Source organism: Bombina bombina, chromosome 1 (genome assembly GCF_027579735.1).
Source record: "Bombina bombina isolate aBomBom1 chromosome 1, aBomBom1.pri, whole genome shotgun sequence".
Lineage (NCBI taxonomy): Eukaryota > Metazoa > Chordata > Amphibia > Anura > Bombinatoridae > Bombina > Bombina bombina.
The window spans coordinates 1,532,475,549-1,532,503,136 of NC_069499.1; the positions used below are offsets into that span (position 1 = coordinate 1,532,475,549).

Below are 27,588 nucleotides of genomic sequence, written 5' to 3' on the forward strand. Positions count from 1 at the left end.
ATACACCAACGCGCCCAGAGCTGAATGGACACTTTTTTTCTCTTTTGTATACTTATTCTCCAAAAGGGAACATATTATAATGTCATATTAGATTAGACTTGAATATGATTCAACATGGTAAAGTGATGTTTTTGTAATAAATATATTTTTATAAGAAAACATTAAATTTAATTTTCATGAAATGTCATGAAAAATATGGAGATAATTTTGAGAATAGATCATTTATTTGAAGAGCGCTAATAGATTATGTGGCACAATAAAAATAGGTATGATATAGAATGGTAGCATTTAAAAGGCACATTTTGTACCAAATTAATAGGCAGCGGGCCCTTCACCAAGTTACTACCCGTTGCAGATCACCTTTCAAGAAGGTTATCTACAGGGTTGCTGGGCTGATAAGCTTACAAACTAATGGGAATTAGTACTTCCCCTTATTATAATTCAATATTCTGAAATGACAACAAGATTTCTGCACATTCCTCATTTTAAACTAACAGACATGGTACAATGATTCTCATGATTGGGACACAGGGGCCGAATTATCAATGTCTGGTGGACATGATATGCTGTCGACATTTAGCATTGCACAAGCAGTTCTAGTAAACTTCTTGTGCAATGCCGCCCCCTGCAGATTTGCGGCCAATCGGCTAAAGAAAATATTAAAGTAACTGAAATTGCAGAAACTAATTTCAACGTAGAAAGTGTTTGGCCAACTGTAGAAAATGAAATGAAAGGAAATAAGTGTTCAGAATTGGGGTTAGAATGATTATTAACTGATGAAACTAAAAATATTACAATGAAAGGGAAGGTTATAGTAATGGGGAACTTTAGTATGACCGATGTAGATTGCGAGGTACCAGTTACTAAATCAACTAGAAGTGTATACTGGAATCTAGCACAATCGCTTGACAACTAGTAAAAGAACCAACACATTAAAGGGACACTGAACCCAAATTTTTTACTTTCGTGATTAAGAGAGAGAGAGAGAGCATGCAATTGTAAGCAACTTTCTAATTTACTCCTATTATCAAATTTTCTTCATTCTCTTGGTATCTTTATTTGAAATGCAAGAATGTAAGTTTAGATGCCGGACCATTTTTGGTTAACACACTGTGTTGTTCTTGCTGATTGGTGGGTAAATTCACCCACCAATAAAAAAGTGCTTTCCATGGTCTGAACCAAAAAAGATAGCTTAGATGCCTTCTTTTTCAAATAAAGAAAGCTAGAGAACGAAGCAAAATTGATAATAGGAGTAAATTAGAAAGTTGCTTAAAATTGCATGCTCTATCTGAATCACAAAAGAAAAAAAATTGGGTTCAGTGTCCCTTTAAGGAGCTATGTATTCAATTTTGTACTTACAAACAGTGATAAAGAATGTGAAGTGTCCGTGGGAGAACTTAAGCTCTAGTAATCATCAGTCTGTGTGATTTAGTAGTTAAGTGAAGGTACTGTGCAATTAAAGTAAAACAAAACTTTTAAGGCTAGATTACAAGTGGCGCGGTATTTTTTTGCATAAGCGAAAACACAGCTAGCATTAAGCTTTTTGCGCTGGCATTACAAGTTCCAAAAAAATATATATTTTTGTTCTAGCGGTAACCAAAATTGCAATCACGTTTTTTCCAATTCCCTCATAAAAGTCAATGGAGCAAAAAGGTTGAAAAAACCCACTCTCTCGCGAAAACACCATGACAATAGCGCTAACCCTACATGAAATTATGAATATTTCATATTCCAATGTTCTTTAATATGTTTTTTGTAAAATGCGCATACCCAATCGCATACTGTAATATGCGCATAACCGATATGAAAATATGAAAAATATGCATAAATATATATTAATGTATTTATAAGTGTATATATGTCTAGGCAGGCATCAACATAGATCGTAGGCTTGAAACACCGTGATTAAACTCAATGAAGTGGCGTGCCACCGGCTGGTCCGATTCACCCTTAGTTAGTGCTTTACGAATGGCATAACAGTGATTGGCCATCCGTTCATGGAAGGTAGTTACCAAATTCCCAATGTACACCCTCGTGCACGGGCATATCAGCATGTAAACCACAAATGTACTGGTGCATGACAACCTATGGCATATCGTGTATCTATGATTGTTGTGTGGGTGTTGGAATGATGAGCCCCTAAGCATACCATTGCAGGTAATACAACTGCCACAGGGGAAGCAACCCATTTTTGCTGATTTCAACCATGTTTCCTTCATGTAGTGATTTACTGGGTCAGCTTTGACCAACAGGTCTCTTAGGTTGCTCGCCCTACGGTACAACATCCTGGGGGCAGTCATCCTCTGAAATGAAGTGTTGTGTCCATCTCCACAACCAGCCAGTGTCGTCGTACAGCCTTCACCAAAGTGTCACACCTATGTACATATGTGGTAATCAGATTTAGTTGTTGTCTAGATTTGACTGTGGCCATATCATTGGTGTTCACATCAACCTCAGTGCTCAGCAACCTCTCATGGATAGATCCAATCTTTTCTCTAGTATAGCCCCTCAAGGCAAGTTTCTCTTCCATTTCCATCAATTGTGTCTGCATGATGGGTATCTCACTGTTGTTCCTGATGACCCGAGTAAGCTGCAAGGTAATAATCCTTCTTTTGATGCCTGGGATGAAAACTTCTAGCATCTTATAAAGAGTTGCGATCTGTCGGCTTGGAATATAAAGATGTACCAAACCGGTATTGATCACAGGCATCAGTCTTAAAAACATTAAGATCTAAAATGTGCAGTGTGCATAGATAATATTCAAGATTAAATCTGATAGGGCTTGCCATGGAGTTCAAACGCGACACCCACTCTTGTAGCTCTTGTAGCTAATATTGTACATTTGGATGGTCAAATGGCCTCATGAGTTCCCGCTCGTACCAAGCCAGGTACAAATTAGTTTAACATAGAGATATATACAGATACATTGCTAAAGTTATTTTTGTATGTATATAGATATGTTTAAGTACTTTGGCGGCTTTTTTTTCTTTAACACCTGAGATCTCATATCTTTGAGCCATTATAACTTTTTGGTGCAATATTTTTTGTAAATATTTTATTTGATGGTGTTATTATGAGTGTAACTGTACTTTGTAATGTATTTTTTATTTGTTTTGTGACACTTTTTTAGTTTTAGAAAACAGTTAACCAGAGCTCTAAGATCACAGTGAGGATTGAAGTGTAAATTGCGATTTCGCTCAACTTGTAATATCAACTCAATTAAAAATGCTCGCAAAAAGACGATATTGCTTGCTAGTGATGTCGCGAACAGTTTGCCGGAGAACAGTTCCCGGTGATCTTAGCTTGTTCGTGTTCGCAGCGGCGGGCGAACATATGCAATGTTCGATCCGCCCCCTATTCGTCATCATTGAGTAAACTTTGACCCTGTATCTCACAGTCTGCAGACACATTTCAGCCAATCAGCAGCAGACCCTCCCTCCCAGACCCTCCCAGCTCCTGGACAGCAGCCATTTTAGATTCATTATGATCCTGCATTCTTAGTGAGAGGAGGGACAGTGTAGCTGCTGGTGATTTTATAGGGAAATTGATAGCTAGGCTAGTGTATTCAGTGTCCACTACAGTCCTGAAGGACTCATCTAATCTCTGCTGTAAGGACAGCACCCCAAAAAGCCCTTCTTTTTTTTTTGTAATCTAATTTCATTTGCCTGCCTGTCAGCCTGTGTGTGAGGCTCACAGCATATACTGTGCCTTCATGCTCACTGCCACCACTCATATCTGGTGGAACATTAGTGTAAATTCTAAAAAAAAAAACTTTTACATCAGTTTGCTAGTGTAATCTAATTTCAGTTGCCAGTAGGCCTGTGTGTCAGGCTCACAGCATATACTGTGATTAATTGCTCTGTGCCACGACTCATATCTGGTGTAACATTAGTGTACATTTTTTTTAAAAAAACTTTTACATCAGTCTGCTACTGTAATCTAATTTCAGTTGCCAGGCCAGCCTGCCACTGCCAGCCTCAGTGCCACCACTCATATCTGGTGTAACATTAGTCTAATTTTTAAAAAAAAAAAAAACTTTTACATCAGTCTGCTAGTGTTATTTAATTTTAGTTGCCAGGCCAGCCTGCCACTAGTGCCAGCCTGTGTGTCAGGCTCACAGCATATACTGTGCCTACTTCCATCCTCAGTGCCACCACTCATATCTGTTGTAACATTAGTGTAACTTTTTTTAAAAAAAAACTTTTACATCAGTCTGCTAGTGTTATTTAATTTTAGTTGCCAGACCAGCCTGCCACTAGTGCCAGCCTGTGTGTCAGGCTCACAGCATATACTGTGCCTACTTCCATCCTCAGTGCCACCACTCATATCTGTTGTAACATTAGTGTAAATTTTAAAAAAATTTTTTACATCAGTCTGCTAGTGTTATTTAATTTTAGTTGCCAGGCCAGCCTGCCACTAGTGCTGCCAGCCTGTGTGTCAGCCTCACAGCATATACTGTGCCTACTTCCATCCTCAGTGCCACCACTCATATCTGTTGTGACATTAGTGTAAATTTTTTAAAAAAAAACTTTTACCTCAGTCTGCTAGTGTTATTTAATTTTAGTTGCCATGCCAGCCTGCCACTAGTGCCAGCCTGTGTGTCAGGCTCACATCATATACTGTGCCTACTTCCATCCTCAGTGCTACCACTCATATCTGTTGTAACATTAGTGTAAAATTTTTTACAAAAAACTTTTACATCAGTCTGCTAGTGTTATTTAATTTTAGTTGCCAGGCCAGCCTGCCACTAGTGCCAGCCTGTGTGTCAGGCTCACAGCATATACTGTGCCTACTTCCATCCTCAGTGCCACCACTCATATCTGTTTTAACATTAGTGTAAATTTATAAAAAAAAAACTTTTACATCAGTCTGCTAGTGTTATTTAATTTTATTTGCCAGGCCAGCCTGCCACTAGTGCTGCAAGCCTGTGTGTCAGCCTCACAGCATATACTGTGCCTACTTCCATCCTTAGTGCCACCACTCATATCTGTTGTAACATTAGTGTAACTTTTTTTTAAAAAAAACTTTTACATCAGTCTGCTAGTGTTATTTAATTTTAGTTGCCACGCCAGCCTGCCACTAGTGCCAGCCTGTGTGTCAGGCTCACAGCATATACTGTGCCTACTTCCATCCTCAGTGCCACCACTCATATCTGTTGTAACAAAAGTGTAATTTTTAAAAAAAAAAACTTTTACATCAGTTTGCTAGTGTTATTTAATTTTAGTTGCCAGGCCAGCCTGCCACTAGAGCCGCCAGCCTGTGTGTCAGCCTCACAGCATATAATGTGCCTACTTCCATCCTCAGTGCCACCACTCATATCTTTCGTGATATTAGTGTAAATTTTTTTTCAAAAACTTTTACATCAGTCTGCTAGTGTTATTTAATTTTAGTTGCCATGCGAGCCTGCCACTAGTGCCAGCCTGTGTGTCAGGCTCACAGCATATAATATACTGTGCCTACTTCCTCAGTGCCACCACTCATATCTGTTGTAACATTAGTGTACATCAGTCTGCTAGTGTTATTTAATTGCATTTGCCTGCCTGCCTGCCAGCGTGTGTGCAAGGCACACTTGCCAACTAGTGCGACCATATACACCTCCCCCGATAGGGGGAGTAACAGGTATTAAACTGCTAAGAATAGTACTACTTAACACACCACTCATATCTGGTGGCACAATAGATTGCACGGGCAGTGCCCCAAATTTGAAGCAGTAGGACCAACCGAGCATCTTTTTCCATCTCCCAGTTACGAAAATCCATGGCATATACACGTCCCCTGGCACCACAACTGCCTCTGGGAACCTTACCATGGGTCCCAGACCGCACGTCTTGTAATTCTCTGTCTGGTGAAATTATATATCTATCAAATCTATCTATTTATCTATCAAATCAATCTAACTATCATTTGTATCTATCAAATGTATATTGCATCTATTGATCTATGTAATTCGTATCTATCAAATGTATATTGCATCTATTGATCTATGTAATTCGTATCTATCAAATGTATATTGCATCTATTGATCTATGTAATTCGTATCTATCAAATGTATATTGCATCTATTGATCTATGTAATTTGTATCTATCATATGTATATTGCATCTATTGATCTATGTATCTATCTATCAAATCTATCTATCTGGTGGTTGTGCAAATGGACTGTTTGCGGTTGTTTGCGGTGTGTTACACGGGGAGTTTGGTCTGTCACTGTTAAGCGGGCATAACCCTTACACTACCTGATCGATACAACATCATACCTGTTGTTTTAAAGCACGTTATTCCAAACAATTTAGGAATGTTAGGTGATTTATGCCATTTATGGATTAAAACCAGACTCTGCATCAACTATGTAATTTTCCGTGGGAGTTTTGCCATGGATCCCCCTCCGGCATGCCACAGTCCAGGTGTTAGTCCCCTTGAAACAACTTTTCCATCACTATTGTGGCCAGAAAGAGTCCCTGTTGGTTTTAAAGTTCGCCTGCCTATTGAAGTCTATGGCGGTTCGCCCGGTTCGCCAGTTCGCGAACAGTTGCGGAAGTACGAGTCCGCCGTTCGCGAACCGAAATTTTTAGGTTGGCGACATCACTATTGCTTGCGTAAAACTGTTTGCGCCTCACTTGTAATCTAGCCCTTGGTATTGTTCGAGCATAGCTATGCAGATTTTGTTTTTGTTAATTGTTTGTCCTGCAGATTCACAAATAACAAGAACTGAGCCGACATAACTCAATAGGAGGTGTAAGCTATTTACAGTAATTTCCATATCTTGTACTGTTATTTATTGCTGTGCAGTAACATACTTTTCCCTCTGTGGGATACTACAGTAATTTCCATATCTTGCACTGCAGTACTACTGTTTTTATCGCTGTGCAATAGTATACTTTAAAGGGACACTGAACCCACATTTTTTCTTTCATGATTCAGATAGAGCATGCAATTTTAAGCAACTTTCTAATTGACTCCTATTATCAAAATTTCTTCATTCTCTTGATATCTTTATTTTAAAAAGAAGGCACCTAAGCTAAGGAGCCAGACAATTTTTGGTTCAGATCCTGGACAGCACTTGTTTATTGGTGGATGAATTAATCCACCAATCATCAAGAACAACCCAGGTTGTTCACCAAAAATGGGCTGGCTTCTAAACTTCCATTCTTGCTTTTCAAATAAAGATACCAAGAGAATGAATAAAATATGATAATAGGAGTAAATTAGAAAGTTCCTTAAAATTTCATGCTCTATCTGCATCACGAGAGAAAAAATTTGGGTGCAGTGTCCCTTTAAGTGTGTGTGGATACTACTGTATTTTCCATATCTTGTATCCTGTTATTTATTTCCATACAATATTATCTTGTGAGTGGATACTACAGTTTTTATTTTATATTTGTACTGCGATAATACTGCTAGTAATTGCTGTGCAATAGTCTGCTTTTATGTGCGAGTGGATACTATAGTATTTGCTATCTCGGCATGACTGTTATTTATTGAAATGCAATATTATACTTTACTTGTAGGTGGTTACTACAGTATTTTCCATATCTGGTCTTACTGTTTTTATTGCAATGCAATAGTTTACTTTACTAGCATGTGGATACCTCAGTATTTCCATATCTTGTACTACTGCTGTTCATTGCTGTGCAATACTGTACCTTTATTGAGGCGATTTTACTGCGGCATATCTGGTACCACTGTTATTTATTGCTTTGCAATAGTATACCTTTATTGTTATAAGGATAAATCAGTATTTTCCTTTTTTGTAGTATTTCTACAGTATCTTTGTACTTCTGTTATACAGTGCTGCACATTTGTGTAACTCTTATGGCGAGTTACTTTTATAGGATACTCACAAATTTGAGTTCCTATTATTTATGAGATACTGTTGTGGTCCCGTACTCACTACGATTTACATAGTTTTCTTTCACTTTTCTTAAGGAAACTATGGAACAGACTGGATTTTTAATCTTCAAGGTCTCTCTTAATGATTCAGATAGAACATGCAGTTTTAAGCAGCTTTTCGGCTTATTTACATTGACAGGGTGTGCACAGTCCATTTTGTGGTTACACTTTTTGGGTTGCAAATCTCCTGCTGGGCATGTGCAGGAATTCTCAGTATATACGTATATGCATTTGTGATTGGCTGATGGCTGTCACATAATGCTGTAGGAGTGGAAATAGACATAACTTTAAAAATTGCTACTCATTTGAAATTCAGACTAAGTGCTATTGCTTTGTCTTGTTGTCATGCATTTGTTGATTGTACAAGTCTACTGCTTTGTGTTTTACTAGACTATGTGAAGAAGCACCTGGGACTGACTCGGCATAGGTCAGACCCTTTGAAAGGTAAACCTTGGGATTTTATTATTTCTCCATTCAAGGTCTCGCTTGCAGACGGTTATTTTTATACCATCCATCCCAGCCTAGTATTGCCTGTATCAATACAGTTTTATTGTCCCAAGATCTTCCCTTCTGCCTACATGCCTCTAGTAGACGGGTTCATGTCATGGGAGCAACTCTGGGGCTCTACAGACTAGGTTTCAACCAGAAGAGTTGGGAAGACCAGGTTCTTTCTTAGGCAAAGATCTGTCCAATAGCTGTCTGAAGTTAACAGGGATCTCTTTCTGAAGATGTTTCTCAATCTTGGATCTAGTTTTCAGTTTAAATTAGAACATTTTGTTTTTTTCTTAAGTAGTTTTAGGTTTCAGGCTCATAAGCATAATATGAGGATATTCAGAAGCACATTCTTTTCTTCTGGCTGGCAATCTCAGTTATGGGTTCTCAGCATTAATGAGAACAAGAAGGTTGACTTATTTACTTAGCAAGTTGGAAGTGGCGTTTATGTCCAGCTGTGGTTGCTTGCTTTTATTGGCAAGTCTGTTTACACTTCTTTTTTATTCTAAAATCAGAGATACCTTTTCCCTCTGAAATTGTAATCTGCATAGTTCATTCGGAATTTTAGTCAAGTAAGGAACTGCAAGTCCTCTATCCATGTCTCATGTCATATCAATATGTTTAGATCCAGTTTCAGTGTTGATAGAGGGCAGTCTAAGACCTTTCAGTAGGCCTGATTTACATCCTTCCAAATTTCCTGGTTTCCGATTTTCTGCTCAGTCTTTCTCATTTCTGGAGTCAAGACTTGGAAAACGTTTCTTCTGAGTTGTTAGCCACTACTTTCCGGGAAAGATCTCTAACTCTGAAGATGGTAAGTTAGTTCATACATTCTGAGATCTTTCTGAGCTAAGACTGATCCTTGCATTTCCTAGATTTGGGTTGAGGTAGAGAGACTCTCTGCAAACGTGGTGGTCATCCTAGCAGCTCCTTTATTTTATCAGCTGGTTGATTGTTGCTTCAATTGTTCCTAATCCAAAGGGTGATTGAGCAGGAATATTTACAACAATATTCTTAGTTCCGGCTTGTCTTCAGAGACGCAATGTGAGGATCTGGGCCAGATGTTCATTGCTCCGCCATGACTTTTTTCCTTTGGCAGTGTTGCTTGCTGTCCCTTTTGGGCATGCACTTTTTCCAATTTTCAGTCTCTAACATTGTCAGTTTGGAGATTGACTATTTTTTTATTGCATTGTATCTGTCTCAGTGCTATAATATTTAATTCAGGCCTGTTTGCCTGTCTATGATTTACCACAAGGGGTAGAAATGTGTATCTATCCAGTTAAACTGTTTGGGGTTATGCATGGAATTATGTTAGCATCCTCAAATCTTTCCATTGCTTCAGGTTTTGTCTTGGTGGAGACAGTTTTGGGAGGGAAGGTTTTCAGGTGAGGGTTTATGGTAATAAGGTGCCTGCCTTTTCTTCTTTGCCATCCGTTTTCATTTGTGGACTCCTTAGCTTTGGTATTGGTTCCTACGAGTAAGGATTTTGTGCACTCTTACCACCTTGAAAGAAAACATAATTTATGCTTACCTGATAAATTCCTTTCTTTCTTAGTGATAAGAGTCTACAAATCCACCCCCTTTTATCTTGGTTGGCGGCAGTTATAGTTTGCACCTCCTTACCCTACTATATTTCTTACTTCTTTCCTTGGCTATGTGATAGAGTGAGAGAGAGAGAGAGAGAGAGAGAGAGAGAGAGAGAGAGAGATTTAGGAGGGATACTTAAAGCTTTGTTGTGTCTTTGCCTTCTCCTGATGGCCAGTAAGTAAATTCCCATGAGTAAGGATTTTTTTGACTCTTACCACAAAGAAAGAAAGGAATTTATCAGGTAAGCATGAATTATGTTTAAAATGTTTTTAGGAAGGGACTTTCTATGGGGGTTGCTTTTTTTTTTTTTAAAGCACGCTATTTTAGGAAGTCAGCAGGAGGGAGGGAGGGTCTAATAGTGCGGTCTTGCCACTCGCGGGAGAGTATATAAGAAGACAATCCCTTAACCACCAGAGACGTACAGGATATGTTGTGGTCATTAAGGGGTTAACATTGATAACAAATATATATATGCTGATAGATCAGAAATACCAGTTAAAGGGACAGTCTAGTCCAAAATAAACTTTCATGATTCAGATAGAACATATAATTTTAAACAACTTTCCAAATTAACTTTCATCACAAATTTTGCTTTGTTATCTTGGTATTCTTAGTTAAAAGCTAAACCTAGGTAGGCTCATATGCTAATTTTTTAGACCTTGAAGGCCGCCTCTCATCTGAATGCATTTTGACAGTTTTTCATCACTAAAGGGCATTAGTTCATGTGTGTCATATAGATTACATTGTGCTCATGCACATGGAGTTACATAGGAGCCAGCACTGATTGGCTAAAATAAAAATCTGTCAAAAGAACTGAAATAAGGGGGCAGTCTTCAGAGGCTTAGATACAAGGTAATTACAGAGGTAAAAAGTGTATTAATATAACTGTGTTGCTTATGCAAAACTGGGGAATAGGTGATAAATGGATTATCTATCTTTTTAAACAATACAAATTCTGGTGTAGACTGTCCCTTTAATAGAAGCAAAATATTTTCAACAAACCTTAGGTGCAGAATGTGAAAAGTCCAAAAGTAAGAGAGAACCAAAAATGACCGATTTGTATACTGGATGTCCATACGTGGAGTTTCCATAGGCCAAATATCCCAAGTATCAGAAGGCAATTAGGTTGTTTGGAATCAAGACCAATGTTTTAGCATGGAAATTCTGAAAAAAATTAATATGTGGGACAATTTTAGAAATGTCCCTTAATATAGCAGTACATTATATTTACAAGTTTATCATGCTTTGACTGGTGCTCATGAAAAGCACATTGCTTTGAAATTCATTAAATGTATTTTTTTTAACAAATATTTTTTTATTCTTTAGACGTTTACACCGAAGCTCGTTCTTCTTGATATAAGTGACATAAATAATATTGAGAGTCTTGGTAAAGAAATTCTGGATTGCTATGGATGCGTGGATGTTTTAGTTAATAACGCCAGCATGAAGATAAAAGGACCTGTGCAAAGTGTGACTTTAGAACTAGATAAGAAGATAATGGACGCCAACTATTTTGGACCCATCACTTTAACAAAAGGTACATTGTTAATCTTTTTTATTTCTGTATAAGAAGTGGGTACATTTAAAAAACAAACAAACAAACAAACAAAGAATGCAATTGAAAAATTAAAGAGACATTAAACACTAAATACATTTTATAAGCATAGTACTGAGGTAATTCCTACCTGCTGTATGGTCTGTTTATATGCCGTTTTAGGCCTCGCTTCCATTGAGTCGTTAAAAATGGAGCCGTAAGCTACCGAAGCGGCCGACAGCTAAAAGTAATTTACGGCTGCATTTTAGTACCAGGTTTCCATTGAAAAGATTAGCGTGTTGCGCGCAGTCGCTCTTTTCGTGTAGCTGTAAGTTAACGTTGTGTTAACGCTTCCATCTGACGTCGGATTTCTTGAAAATCAATTAGTTGCTAAGGTAACCCGACCTTACGCTATAGAATTTACGTTTAACGTCCGTGCTTCTTACCTGTGATCGCCTCTCAAGAAAAATAAAAAAAAACACTTATCCATATTTTTAATAATCAAATACTATTTTTTAATATAATTATATTTAACACTTCATAAATATAAGTAATATTTATTGCTGCCCTAGGCATAGGTCTAGTTTGCATTCTGTAGATATGTTCTTGCATATATTATTATATTTAAATATATACTGATATTTCTATTAGAATATAAGTTCAACTATTTCTATACATGAGACAACAATAAATATTACTTATAACAATTTATTTCTACATTAAAACACTTGCATTATTTGCAAGTTTTATAATTTCAATAGAAAATAGGTCTCAAAAAGCACAATTTTCCTCTTTTACACCTAGTTGAGATGGGGGTAATATTTCTCAATGTATCGACAGCCTCCGACAATGTATTAACGGTTAGCGCTTTCATTGGAAACCTGGTATAATTTATCGATTAACGGCTTCTATTACTTTCTATGGGACGCGAAGATCTTTTCGGCAGCCGAAGTCCGGCTGCCGATATTGAGGTATAACGCGCCATTGGAAACAGTCGATAAACGATATCGCTTCCGACAGCATATTTATCGGTTTGCGAGTGCACGCAAACTGAATTACGACTCAATGGAAGCGAGGCCTTAATTTGGTTTAATAAAGATACCAACCTTTTTACCACGAAAAGAGACGATCTGGAATTTTCATACGTTTACATGGAGCTATGAATTGCCAGCTTGTGATCACGTTTTTCTTGCAAAAAATATGCTGCAAGTTTTCAACTATGTTCCTTAGAAAAAAGTATAAATTATTTTTGTGAAAAAAATATTAAAAGCAATGTCTAATGAAGAGGAAAACGTTTCTAGCTTTCAGTACACTCACCTCCTTTCATCAGGAACTCTGTATGTGTAATAAAAACAGTATGGAAAACTTGTTATATTATAGTGCCAGGGCCAAAGCTTTTAGAATAGTTTCATATAAATATTCTGGATATATTTCTTTAGAAAATAATGTGTTTTAATTTGTGCAAAGAGGCTGGCTGACTCTTTTGAGCAAGTATGGTACTATAAAAGTCCTGTGCATATACAGTATAAATATATATCCTGAGCTGAGTGGGTCAAATAGGTTCATAAATTTGTATTCTCAAATCTCTCTCTTTCTCTTTTTTGTGATTTGAAATTTCTTTGGATTGCTTAAAATCCTAGGAGTTATGCTTTGTTTAAGCATTTAAACTTATGGAATCTATTTGTGGGTTTTTTTTTTAACAAAAGTATATCTGCTGCAAATGAGTATTCTGATGCAGTCTACTCCCAGAATTTTTATATTTTCAAAAGATAGATAATCCCTTTATTGCTTATTCCCCAGTTTTGCGTGACCAACACATTTATAACAATACACTTTTTTTTACGTCTGTGATTTCCTTGTATCTAAGCCTCTGCAGATTGCCACCTTATCTGAGTGCTATTTACAAAAGGAGTTATCTATCTTTTTAAACAATAAAAAAATCAAGTAGACTGTCTATTATTAAAGTTTAAATGGACAGTATACACCAATGTTTATATAACTGCATGTAATAGACACTACTATAAAGATTAATATGCACAGATACTGATCTAAAAATCCAGTATAAAACCGTTTAAAAACGTACTCAGAAGATTCTAGTTTAGATCTGTTTAAAAGGTTACTGGAACACCCACTGCAAGGGGGAAATATCAGACCCTCCCCCCTCCCCCTTCCTTTGCATATGAAAAGACCCTTTAGACAAACAGGAGCAAGCTGGAGTAGGTATACGTCAGAATTCTCCTAACACTTTGGGGCTTGGTTAGGAGTCTGAAAATCAGAGCAATGTTATTTAAAAATAAGCAAAACTTTACATTTAAAAAAAATAAAAATTGTTATGGGCTATATAAATAGATCATCTACAAAACATTTATGCAAAGAAAAAACGAGTGTATAATGTCCCTTAAGGTAAATCGCAAACTAGACTTGGAAAGAAACTCAGATATTGGAAAATAAAGCAGTCCTAGATTCATGGTAACGGTTGAGATAAACATATGACAAATACTAATACTTCAGATAGCTCAAATAAATAATCAGATATGTGCAATAAAGCTATAGGGCATATCAAATAACTATGGCCAGAAGGAGACTGGTCAGGCTTAAAGGGTAACAAAATATTGATTGTGGAGACACAACAGGTCAACAAGCATTAGTGGTACATAATAAAGATCAACTTGACTTATTAAAGTTATATGCTCGGGGGGGCGGAGCTAGCCGCCAACATGGCAGGACGTGAGCATCCAGAGCTCCTGACTTTGTTTCTTTTCAGAGCCAAAAAAGTGGACATGGATGGCATTAAAATATTTTAATTTTATATATGGTGTGACGGCTCCACATATTGATGGTAAGGAGCGGCCACAGAACTTACAGTCTACCTGGAGCTGAGATTTGATGCCCTGGCGGGCCCACGAGGCTAATATTTACAGTCGCCATTAGCACAATTCTACTCAATGATTCTAACCCCCACCCCGGTTGGCCGGGTGTAACAGAGGAGTTCAGCTACTGTTAGCCGTTATCCACCTCAGCAGAGGAACCCTGGTCAGCTGAAATGGAGGCAGTCGACATATGGGAGCGGAAGGCCCAGGCGCTAATAGCGCAACATTTTAAGAGCATGCAGAGGGACCTACAAAACTTACTGCTCCTGGTGGAGCTCCAAGAAGCAGGGATTCACTATCCAGCACAGAAGCGGAGCACTGAGCCTATACCCACGCAGGCAGCTGTCTCTCTTGTGGAATCACAGTATCCGCCGCCGACCCTCCCACGTGGTGTGCCGCATCAGATCCCTTCTCAGAGCGGTAAGGATATGCGGATGCCCTTATACCCCTACTCGCTAGCTTTACATGTGTCCCCTACAGGGCCATGCCTTCAGACGCATGGTATAGTGGAGGAACAGAGGCATGCTGTTGGAATAAAATTTGGGGCATTACTATTAGAGGCTGCTCAATCTCGTACAAAAGAGCAGAGTAGTGGGAACGCACCATTCCGGACATCGAGATCCAGACCTACATGGCAACTCTGTTCTCAAAGCTGGGAACCACCCTTAGTACACAATGATCGTCCTCCTCCAATGCTGTGTGTGAGCCGGTTAATCAATCCCTCCAACGGAGACCTGCTCTGTCGATCTGGCATAGGGTAAAGTCTTATTGAGTGGAACTGAACGCTGTGCTGTGCTCTGCACCTCACATTTTTATGGAGCAGGCTAGTGCTGTTTCTAACTGTTGATCTATATCACAGGTGCATTGGATATATTATGCAGTCAGATACCTTGCAACTTGTTAACAGACATACATTTAAATAGAACCCCTAGTTCTATTAATTCCTCTTTTTTTTTGTATAACTTGATGTGTTGCAGGCATGTTATCTTTACACGGAAAAATATTTGAACTCAATGTTATATTTATAATACTTTATGTCACTGATAGATTATTAACTTAAACATACCCTGTTGCAGAACAGCCTTCCTCAATATTTTAGTCTCTATTTAATACTTGAGTACTTGGCGTGTTCTGTTTTGCACAACAGGTTTATATGGCAGTTCTCCTACGATAATCGTTCTTCAAAAGTTACTGTTTGCCTAAATGTATAACGATAACTCTATTGACTGCTCTTATATAGTTCTGCAGAGGTGGCTTTGAACACTTATGTAAATGATGTACTTTGGCCCTTATGTGACATTATCTGAGCGGACATTGTATGTGTAAAGTTACTGTTACATGAGCCTTGCTATAGCAAGTATGCCCAAACTGCATTATCATAGCTACAACCACGTTATCCCTCTGCACAATAGTTAACTGCAGCATGCTACTGACCAATTGTGCTTCTTTTCTTTTAAATTGCTTTGTGCAATAGGGATGTATACATTTACACTGTTAACCAGTTCTTTGCCCTGTTTACAGTTCAATTTAGCCCATTTATTCATCAGATCTATAAGCTGCTGATGTTCATATATACTATATGCATGCTTTTATTTCACTCATTTAAATGTTGTAAAGAAAGAGAAAATTCATTAACTATGCTGTTATTATGCTCCTCCACACTGTTCTATTTGATTATTTATGCGTTGGCTTCTACAGATAGTATTTGAGCTTCAAGTTGCGTTTATACAGTTAGTGTTAAGAGGCCACTGAATTCTCAATATTTTATTCCACGGTTCTTTAATAGCTGAGCGGCTGGCTCCATATCTATCTATATGTTTTTATTTTTACTTTTATCACTCCCCCCCCCCACTTTATCTAGAGCTTTGGGTGTTTACTTAAATCCCAAAGTTTACTGCGCGGTTTCCCTTGATAAGTACCGCATTCAATATGACCTTTTTATTTTTAGGGACCAGTTGCAGTGCCGATAGAGGCTATACTAATACTAGGGTAGAGCTGGGAAGACACCCGGGGACTGAGACATATACTATTTCAAATCATTTCAGTTCTCACAAAGAGATTCTAGTTTGTTTTTGTTTTTAAGTATGGGACCCCATTCTGTTTTCATGGGTGTCTGGCGCCAACCCAAGGGCCCTGGGTGGTGCCGGATCCTGAGCATTATTTTATAGAATATGGCCCCTAGCTTCTTGTAAGCCTACCTCTTGCTAATTTATTGATAGTCCTATTCCCTAGTTAATGTTTTCTTTCCTGGTTCCTTTGCCTCAATTTTATGTATCTTAACAAATTCAGGCATTGCTGCAGGTCTTCATTCCCTTTTCATTTTAACCAATAAGCAAACTTCAAATTATATTCATCTATTCCATGTTATATAATTTCACTTATATCAAGTGTTATTTGTGCATAGGGGTACTTTAGATTTACATGCTTATACTTTTGCTGTGAACCCCCTTTCAAACAAACCTAAGAGAAAAGGAAAAAGAGGTTTCTTGCGCAATATGGTACTTTAATATACACCGTTTTTTGTTTTTTTTTCTGAAACTTTCTGTATCATAGCAATTTGCGTTGTATATGTAGTAAATGTAATTACTTGTACCTTGGTGCATAAGTATATATGATCAGAGCTTTCTGTATTGCATTTTTATTCCTTGTATGTACTTTAATTTTCAAACCTCAATAAAAATATTATAAAAAAAAAAAAAAAAAAGTTATATGCTCAGTCAGAAGAGTATTTTGGCAATATGGTCTTACTTCAAAACCCCTGTCTGTATATTCATTATAATGAGAATCTTTATTTAGAAAATTGCTTGACTGCTAGGAAAAATCTAAACAGAATAATGATTGTGAAATCATTTTCTATTAATTGTACTAAATGGTTAATAAAAAGAAAACAATCTAACCTTAGATATAACCTAATTTTGTGCCAAATATGCATCTTACAAGAGCCAGATCAGCAAATTACACAGAAAGATAGATAAAAAAAGCTCTGCTTACAAGCAAACACATCAGATGTCTCTGATCTCTCATGCACAGACTTAAAAAGACCACACGCAGCTGCTTTTGTATTTATGTACTATGTACATCAATGGGGTCAAGCATGGCCCATTCATATGCTAACCTGTATATGGAAGCTTACAGAACCAACATTATGAGGGTATATGAACACCCTGACATCATGGGGGTGACAGGAAGAAAAAACTCCTTCAGGTGGAAACAAAGTGGATACATAAATTGGGGACTTTACACCCAGGAGGACTCAATGTTAATATGGACAGGCACTGTTTCTTGTAATCCAGACTTGTTGGTTCCTCATCAGATTCCTTACCATACTCCATGAGGTGTAAATGCTCTTAACTTAATAAGCTAGGTAATGAGATAGGATAAATTATACATCCCTGGGTGCTCAGTATATAAGTAATTGCAAATTATATACTTGACTAGTTTGAGAATATTATTCTAAGCATTGGATTCATCATAAAGATACCTATATTTGCACTATAGATCTTCTGGAGTTGGGCTAAGAATAGGGGATATTATTTTCTATGTAGCAATTTGAGATTTAATGTGGGTCAACATATTCATTCCCCTTCTGGCCCTTTAACAGCGATTTAATGAAATCACTATTCTGGAGATTATGCTCCATTATTCACTTTGTTATTCCACCTATTCAGGATATGCCTATTTGCTCACTTATCTATAGCTATGTTCAGGTTTTTCACCATAAGTGGGATTCCCCATACCCATTGAGACAAAAGGATTAGCAACATGATTGTTCACCAAATCTATGGACGTGTGTATAATAGAGGTGCCTGTCAGTTGCGAGGATAGCAATGTGTTAGATACTTTAGTTTTGATACACCTTATTCAGTTTACATATTATACATATGATAGCTTCCATTAGCTACTTTGTTGATATTTTGACTAATTGTCATAGCAACGTAGGATGCCTGACGCTGATTGGTGATATATGCTCAGTGTGGATATGACGCTGTTGCCGGATCTCTGGAGTGGATAACCTCCATAGTAATATACGATATCTGAGTTTTAATGAGCTACGACAAAATGCTGTTGTTTTACCCCTTGAGTATATGAATGAATGTTATGTGAATATAACAGCTATATAAATTCTACAGCTATTTATGTACAACGATTGTGATATGGTTACATGCTGTTATTATATTTATAAGATCAATGTATATTTTAACTCTGTAGTCTTGACGTTTTGGCCTCCTTAGCAACGCATTATGCTTAATTCTGATTGGATTAGAACGATGAGTCATGATATGACGTTATTGCCACGCCCCTATCCCTTGTGTGTGTGATTCTTATTTGTTTGGCAATGGCGACCGTATGATCTCAGTGAGTATGTGACTATATAGCTGTGTTGTCAATGCAAGTGGTCTAAATATACTTGAGCTGTATGAGTAGATATAATGATATCTGGTGGATATCTATATATTTATATATTAGCGCTTAAGATTCCACATTACTATTTAAAACATAGGTGTTCACTGGTTATGATTACTTTTAACACATCACATGAATGTATATTTTTATTGTCTGTGGATCTTATAAATTTGTAATATGTTACATTTTTAAAGAGTGCTGTGTTATAAACCCAGAGAGTACATATATTGTATTGTTCTATTTGACCACTTATGCACCCTGGTCTATTATTTTTTGCGAGTGGGAGTGCGCTATCTACTACATATATAAATATATATATATAGGGGGGGCGGAGCCAACTGCCAAGCAGGCTGGTCGCATTGAAGAGGAGCTCCATACATTTTAATATATATAACTACTATTTCTGCAGTTTACCAATTCTAATAGCGCTTAAATATCATTTAGATGAGACAGTACGCCATACCTCGAAGTCCTGATAACAAATTTAAGCTGTGGGACCGATCAGGAGGAATTGCACCGCAAACCTGAGGCGGCATGCCAAAATTCACCGATAAGACCTTTCATATGGGGCTGCGCAATGTGTGGGAGACACAGTTGCCCAACTTTAGTTTTATGTGGCACTACTAGGGGATATGTGAAGCTGAATTACTCCTCTAGGAGATCTGAGTGATCAACCGAAGCTCCAACTGTAGTACTGAAGGGTAGAGGATCTTACGACACAAAGTTACGACGCCATTTTGATTTCAACACTGGAGGCTTTCACTTTGCGAAAGACAACTCTACACAATAACGGCATTGAGTCCCATCACGATAACAGAGCATCTAGAGTGCACTACTTACCGGTTTTCTCCCTGGGAGCATGGGGGAGGAGATTGCTGAAATCCGAGAACTGCTCCTGGGGCTGGATCGGAAGCTCTCCGCCTGGTACGACGACCTCAGGGCTGCAATCAGAAGTGCGCACACAGCGCCGGCTATCCCTGCGCTTGAGGAACCCACTAGGCCTATAGAGCAGACAGAGGATGTCCAATCAGCAATATACCTACCCGACAATGAAATCACACGGACCGGCACTGGAGGGAACACATCAGCGTTCCCCTTGTTTTCTACCTCAGATCCAGCTACAGGGGATATGTTTATTTATAAGCAGGGGAACGCTGACCATAAGTCACTGATAACCAGGAACACCCAAGACATGGAATCGCATGATCTCTCTCTTACCGGTGCCTCACAGCTCATTAAGCCTTAGCTGCCTTCAAGAGACCTTGTGATCCTCTGTGAGCAGACCCACGAGCTCTATCTCCAATGTGACATCTTTGCCAGAGCACTGCCCTTCCCAACAGGGATTCCGGTAGACATTGCAATACTACCATGTACAGTCGGTACTCTATTGGAAATATACGTTGATATACAGTATGGACCCCAACTTGCAAGCAATCTAACCTCAGCGAAAATAGGAGTTGGGTAAAGCAGTTATAGACTCTGCTGATGTACGCTATGCTGATATGAGCAACCACTTCCACATATGTTTTGCTTATTTCCCTCAGCTTACAAACAGTATCTCTTCTGGAAAAGGATCAATTAAGTAGTAACTTCTGGCTCACCATGTATAGACTGGACTGTATTCAACAAACAGTCTAGTATTGCGCGTGTACTATATTATAAGTACTGATTTTGGGTGATGTATATATAAATGGTAACACACATGTTTTACTGGCCCATACCTTTTGGTATGCCCAGAATAATTTATAAAGTACACTGATAGTGGCAGATAGTTCCTCTCTACTAATATGTTAAGTATATTATTGATATATTATCTGTACTGTTCTTCTTCTCTGATTTTTTGCCTTAAGCGTATAGGTTATTCAGACTTAAGTGCTAGATGTACAGATATGCACCAATTCTATAGTTTAGATGTTAAGGTTTATAGTTATCAGATGCTCATGTGTGGAAAGTCAGTATAACATATAGGTAATACTTGTTACTTAATACTAATTGCTTCTGTTGCACATGTGTATAAGTGTGTGTATATGTATGCACGTTATGCTTATCTAATAGCTTGAGTTTGCACACACACCTCATAACTACGCCAGATTTGCATTCCTTTTTTGCCCAGCTCCTTATTACTGCCGACTTAACCACAGTATATCCTTGAATAAGTTCAGCCCTGCATGTTCTTGTACATAACACACTAGCGGCAAAATGCAGGAAGATTATTTATTGCTTGACTATATATACTGTCCCTGAAGGGTTTCTATAGTATATGCAGCCAGTTTATTAAGAGAAGTGAGATCAGCTATGTTAACTACTGTTTTACAGATATGTGACAAACACCAATGCACCCTCTTTCATTTAGAGTTATGCTGCAGCAGTAGCCTGGGTAGATACAGCAGCAATTATTCCAACACCTTATAGCTGATATAAGTTAATAACTCCTGTGCAGTTAAATCCGGGGAATACCCCTGTCAGGACAGATTGCTTCCTTTCACATGCTTTTATATAGTTAGCATACGTTTTATAGCTTTGTCCAAAGTATGTTTAAAGATAGATATCTTTTCCCCTCACAGCCTAGGCTATTTATTCCTATCCTTACATCTATTTGACGTAGCGAAGCACAACAGAGCTATATCACTTTATGTTAGCTCCAGTTTATTGTACTGGACCAGTTTCTATGTGATTGTACATTTTCACCTCTCCATAAATGGAATCACCCAAGCCTTATGGATAATTACACGGTACAGAGTTAGTTCTGGCTCACAAATCTCCCTCAAATAACTTGTGATGGAGTCTTTAAGTAACTAGTGTGATAATATCATTATATGACTTACAAATCCCCCCTCACACTGAACTGCCTCTTGCATTTTTATACAGGGGAATACTCTGCTAGTCTTATACGTGTTGAGACGATTGAATATATATAAATAGTATAACGCCACCCTGACTCATTGGTACTTCACAGTCCTGGGTACCCCTAAACTAGTTCATTAGTCTTATGGTGACTACGTAGTCCATATGAGATTAACATATTAACCCCGTATAGGATATATTCTGAGTGTTATATTCACCCCATGCTAGATATATTTTGGGCTATTCAATGCTAAGTTATACCGGGGCCTGAATATTTACGTTATATACGCCTGTATAGGTCATGCTCCCCATAGTGTATTGTATACTTATTACTCATAGGTTCAGCTATGTTACTAGTACTGGGATTAATGTCCACGTGCATATAGTTTATTATTCATATAGTTTACCATCCTATCCCCCCAATTCTGTAATTAACTATTTACTTATCTCGACGCATGGTATGTCCAAGTGTCTCGATAGATCTAATTTCACAGGAGAATTTGGTGATATGCTATTATAGTGTTAACCCCTTGCTTTAAATCAGATGTAGTTACCACTTGCTGATAGCTCATTTTCTTCAGTAGTGTATATATAATTCTATTTAAAGTAGTACTATTATTTGCTATTGTTATAGGTATTTCATAGACTACTATAGCTGCTTATAGGTTTTGATATATGCCTCTGTACCACAATTCACGTTGTACTTCTAGTGATATTCTCCTATTGTACTACAACTATATACCTATACCTGCTAGACCCTATACTACTATGATGGAAAGGGGTTAGCTATACATATACCTAATGACTAGTATGATTTCATTATACTTATTTTTAAAGGATTAATATACAATTATACCCAACATTTATCTTTAATACCGTATAGTATAGCCCATATTTACATGTTGTTTATTATTCCCTATATATTCTTACTTTTTACCTACCATAATATTCCCGGGTTTCTGCTTTACAGAGCCACTAGCTCCCATGACATTTCTCTACCGACTGTATCTCCCCTCATCCTTTCCCGCTCTACATCTGTGAGCGGGTCATATCCACCATCCCTTTACCGTCTCTGTCCAGTGGTGACAATATCCCTGAGGGGAGATACTGCATAAATGCTCCAATAATGAAACATAGATCTCATCCTAACCAGACTGGAGCTATACCTGCTCTTTCTTGATACTCATTACAAATTACACTTAACTCCCGTATAGCTTAGTGTTACACGCCACGCATTATGTTATGATTACTAATTGACCTAGTCAATTAACATTTCTATGGTCTTCCGCCCCCCCATTGTAGTTGACCATAGCTATTTACATTGCTATCCCTATTATTTTCATCAATTAACTCAAGTACGTAATAATATTGTTACATAGAAAAATTATTTGTATAAGCGGTGCTTACCCGCTGACATTTCCCTAATTTCCCCCTTGTTCTTTATTTTGCTCTTGGTATCATGACCCTGCCTTTAACAATAAGAAGCATTCAATTATATGCATAATAAGTTGGGTCTATGTAGTAGCTACAGTGCTCTTTCAGAGCGTCTTTTAGCACTATGGCCTGGAATAATAGCTACTTCCAGTATTCTATAAAAAACATAAAAGGAGGTTTTCAGATGTATTTTGGCATTCATTATATGTTTTCTTTTCCTGTCATATTGTTGTTAAGACAATCATTGCTATGTTTTGCAATATGTATATGTCATAGTTTTATGTTGTCATTATGAAAAACTCTCAATAAAAAATTATTCAAATAAAAATAATATATATATATATATATATATATATATATATATAAATAGAATATACCACTGACAAGTGGTGCTATAAGCTTTGAAGCCTACCGAGCGCAAACACAGGGGACCCCACAATAAAATATAATATATAATATAATACAATGCAAAAAGACAGAAAGAAATGAATAGATATATAAGAAGCAAGTACTAATGGGTGTTAATTAATGGTATTTTACCCATACAACATTATAAGATCAATACATAGATATATTAAAAAATATGTATATTGCTCTAAAGTAAGAGATATGAAAAAGAATGTGCTGTATTACATGGCATGCCCTGTGTAAGCTTCTTGTATAGTGGTCACAGAATCGGAGTATAATCCAAACATAAAATTCAAATACATAAGTGTAAATATATAAATTAAAACATAAATACAATAGCCCCAAGTTATCAAGGTCTGGCGGACCTGATCTGACAGTGCGGATCAGGTCCGCCAGACCTCGCTGAATACGGGGAGCAATACGCTCGCCGTATTCAGCATTGCACCAGCAGCTCACAAGAGCTGCTGGTGCAATGCCGCCCCCTGCAGACTCGCGGCCAATAGGCCGCCAGCAGAGGGGTGTCAATGCACTATATTTAAAGACTTAATGACCAATAAGGAATACAATGAGTAAAATATGTATACACCCAAATGTGCACCCACTTGAGATATATGATATACTATTAATATTTATTTTAAACTAACATAACAAACAGATGAGCACCTGTAAAATATATATGAACCAAAATATGCAAATCAGCGATAACAATATTGGATAAAAAAGGAAGAACTGATAGATATCAGAGAGGGGTGCGTGATATTATAAGCCAATAGTCCCATAGGTTTAAAACACTCCAATAGGTGAAGGGGACCAACACAAGCCCTTATAGAGATATACTCACAAGAGCTATCCTCAATCAATATGAGGTAAGGGTAGAGCGTGGGTCCTCAATAAGCGATCCCTTATACATCCTTCCAGTCCAAAATCCCTTGTCAAGTTAAGGCAGTAAGAAAGAAATAAAGTGCAATAATAGTGCTATGATGTTTAACACAATTTATTAGGCTTAAAACACCCTGCACAGGAAATAGTAGAAATTTGCACTCACATTTAAAACCCTCAATGTGATAAGGTAACAAGTAGGCTCATATATAATCACTCCGTAGTGGGTAATGCTCCCAAAGGTGCGTAAAAGATTTTTCCCAAAATGCCCATAGAGAGATATATATGGTACAAAATATCAATAATGTAAGGTGGTCTGCGGTTAGTCATTCAATATAGCACTTATTAGTGAGATGCCTGACGCGTTTTGAAGGCTTTAAAAAGTTGCTACCTTCTTCATCAGAGGCTGTAATATTGACTGAGAAAAGAACTATCCGCGACACAAAATTTTTGTAAGAGGACGCCGACACACCCACTGACCCGGCTGAGAAGCCGATTGGCCATAAGATCGAGCGTCAGAAAATTGATGTCATTACAGGACCGGATTTCAACAAGGGAATTTGTGTGTCAGCTCTAGTAACTGTCAGTGCACTTAATACACACCTGTGTCGATAGATATAGACACACTTATCCTGTTCCCGTATTATTATGTGTTACTTATTTTTAAACACGTATTAGGGTACATGTTGCTTCATATTGGATCTTGTACCATTTAAATTATTTGAAATATAGGAAATATTTAAAACATTTTGAATAATTGAATTTATTTAAAAACGCTAAAAAACTCTAAAAAACCATTAAGTGTATATGATTGACCCAAACACATAGAGATCCCGCAGACCACCTTTTACAGTTTACAATGACACCTAAAAACTATTCACAAACTGTATATATATATATATATATATATATATATATATATATATATATATAGTGTATATATGAATATAGCTGAGATGTGCACTCTTACTCCATGCAACAACTGCCAGGGTGCTAGTGGGATCAACAGACAAACATAGACCTAGATTTGGAGTTTGGCGTTAGCCGTGAAAACCAGCGTTAGAGGCTCCTAACGCTGGTTTTAGGCTACCGTCTGTATTTGGAGTCACTCAAAATAGGGTCGAACGCTCACTTTTCAGCCGCGACTTTTCCATACCGCAGATCCCCTTACGTCAATTGCGTATCCTATCTTTTCAATGGGATTTTTCTAACTCCGGTATTTAGAGTCGTTTCTGAAGTGAGCGTTAGACATCTAACGACAAAACTCCAGCCGCAGGAAAAAAGTCAGTAGTTAAGAGCTTTCTGGGCTAACGCCGGTTTGTAAAGCTCTTAACTACTGTACTCTAAAGTACACTAACACCCATAAACTACCTATGTACCCCTAAACTGAGGTCCCCCCACATCGCCGACACTCGAATATATTTTTTTAACCCCTAATCTGCCGACCGCCACCTACGTTATCCTTATGTACCCCTAATCTGCTCCCCCTAACACCGCCGACCCCTGTATTATATTTATTAACCCCTAATCTGCCCCCTCAACGTCGCCTCCATCTGCCTACACTTATTAACCCCTAATCTGCCAACCGCAAAGCGCCGCCACCTACGTTATCCTTATGTACCCCTAATCTGCTGCCCCTAACACCGCCGACCCCTATATTATATTTATTAACCCCTAATCTGCCCCCCACAACGTCGCCTCCACCTGCCTACACTTATTAACCCCTAATCTGCCGAGCGGACCTGAGCGCTACTATAATAAAGTTATTAACCCCTAATCCGCATCACTAACCCTATAATAAATAGCCCTCCCTAACATCGCCGACACCTAACTTCAATTATTAACCCCTAATCTGCCGACTGGAGCTCACCGCTACTCTAATAAATGTATTAACCCCTAAAGCTAAGTCTAACCCTAACACCCCCCTAAGTTAAATATAATTTACATCTAACGAAATTAATTAACTCTTATTAAATAAATTATTCCTATTTAAAGATAAATACTTACCTGTAAAATAAATCCTAATATAGCTTCAATATAAACTATAATTATATTATAGCTATTTTAGGATTAATATTTATTTTACAGGTAACTTTGTATTTATTTTAACCAGGTACAATAGCTATTAAATAGTTAAGAACTATTTAATAGCTAAAATAGTTAAAATAATTACAAAATTACCTGTAAAATAAATCCTAACCTAAGTTACAATTAAACCTAACACTACACTATCAATAAATTAATTAAATAAACTACCTACAATTACCTACAATTAACCTAACACTACACTATCAATAAATTAATTAAATACAATTCCTACAAATAAATACAATTAAATAAACTAGCTAAAGTACAAAAAATAAAAAAGAACTAAGTTACAAAAAATAAAAAAAATATTTACAAACATAAGAAAAATATTACAACAATTTTAAACTAATTACACCTACTCTAAGCCCCCTAATAAAACAACAAAGCCCCCCAAAATAAAAAATGCCCTACCCTATTCTAAATTACTACATTTCAAAGCTCTTTTACCTTACCAGCCCTTAAATAAACCTAACACTAAGCCCCTGAAGATCATCCTACCTTGTCTTCACCTCACCAGGTATCACCGATCCGTCCTGGCTCCAAAATCTTCATCCAACCCAAGCGGGGGTTGGCGATCCATCATCCGGTGGCTGAAGAGGTCCAGAAGAGGCTCCAAAGTCTTCATCCTATCCGGGAAGAAGAGGCAATCCGGACCGGCAACCATCTTGATCCAAGCGGCATCTTCTATCTTCATCCGATGACGACCGGCTCCATGCTGAAGACCTCCACCGCGGACCCATCTTCTTCCGGCGACGTCCAACTGAAGAATGACGGTTCCTTTAAGGGACGTCATCCAAGATGGCGTCCCTCGAATTCCGATTGGCTGATAGGATTCTATCAGCCAATCGGAATTAAGGTAGGAATATTCCAATCCAATCAGCCAATCAGATTGAGCTCGCATTCTATTGGCTGATGATTGGAGTCACTTTCAAAGCAAATCTGGATGTTACTGGGAAGTTCCCAAGTCTCATCAAATTTCTGATCACAGAGGATTTCTCTACATGGATCCTAAGGCTGACAGTGACAGCACACAGATTATTTGGTCTGTCAGTGACAACCACAGATTGCCTGCTTCCCTTCACAAGGGTATAATTCTTATCCATGCATGGGGGTAAGTGCCACAATGGGGGTTAGTTTGTGGCATTCATCCTTTTACACAAA

General features: G+C 37.7%; 1 protein-coding gene across 1 annotated transcript in view; it reads left to right on the top strand.

The window, feature by feature from the left end:
• Positions 1-27,588, top strand: part of DHRS7C (dehydrogenase/reductase 7C) — a 107,830-nt gene that overhangs the window by 27,570 nt on the left and 52,672 nt on the right. Inside the window, exon 4 of the mRNA XM_053708498.1 lies at positions 11,293-11,503. Within this exon, the coding sequence (XP_053564473.1) occupies positions 11,293-11,503 (211 nt within the window). The remainder of the gene's footprint in view (positions 1-11,292; positions 11,504-27,588) is intronic.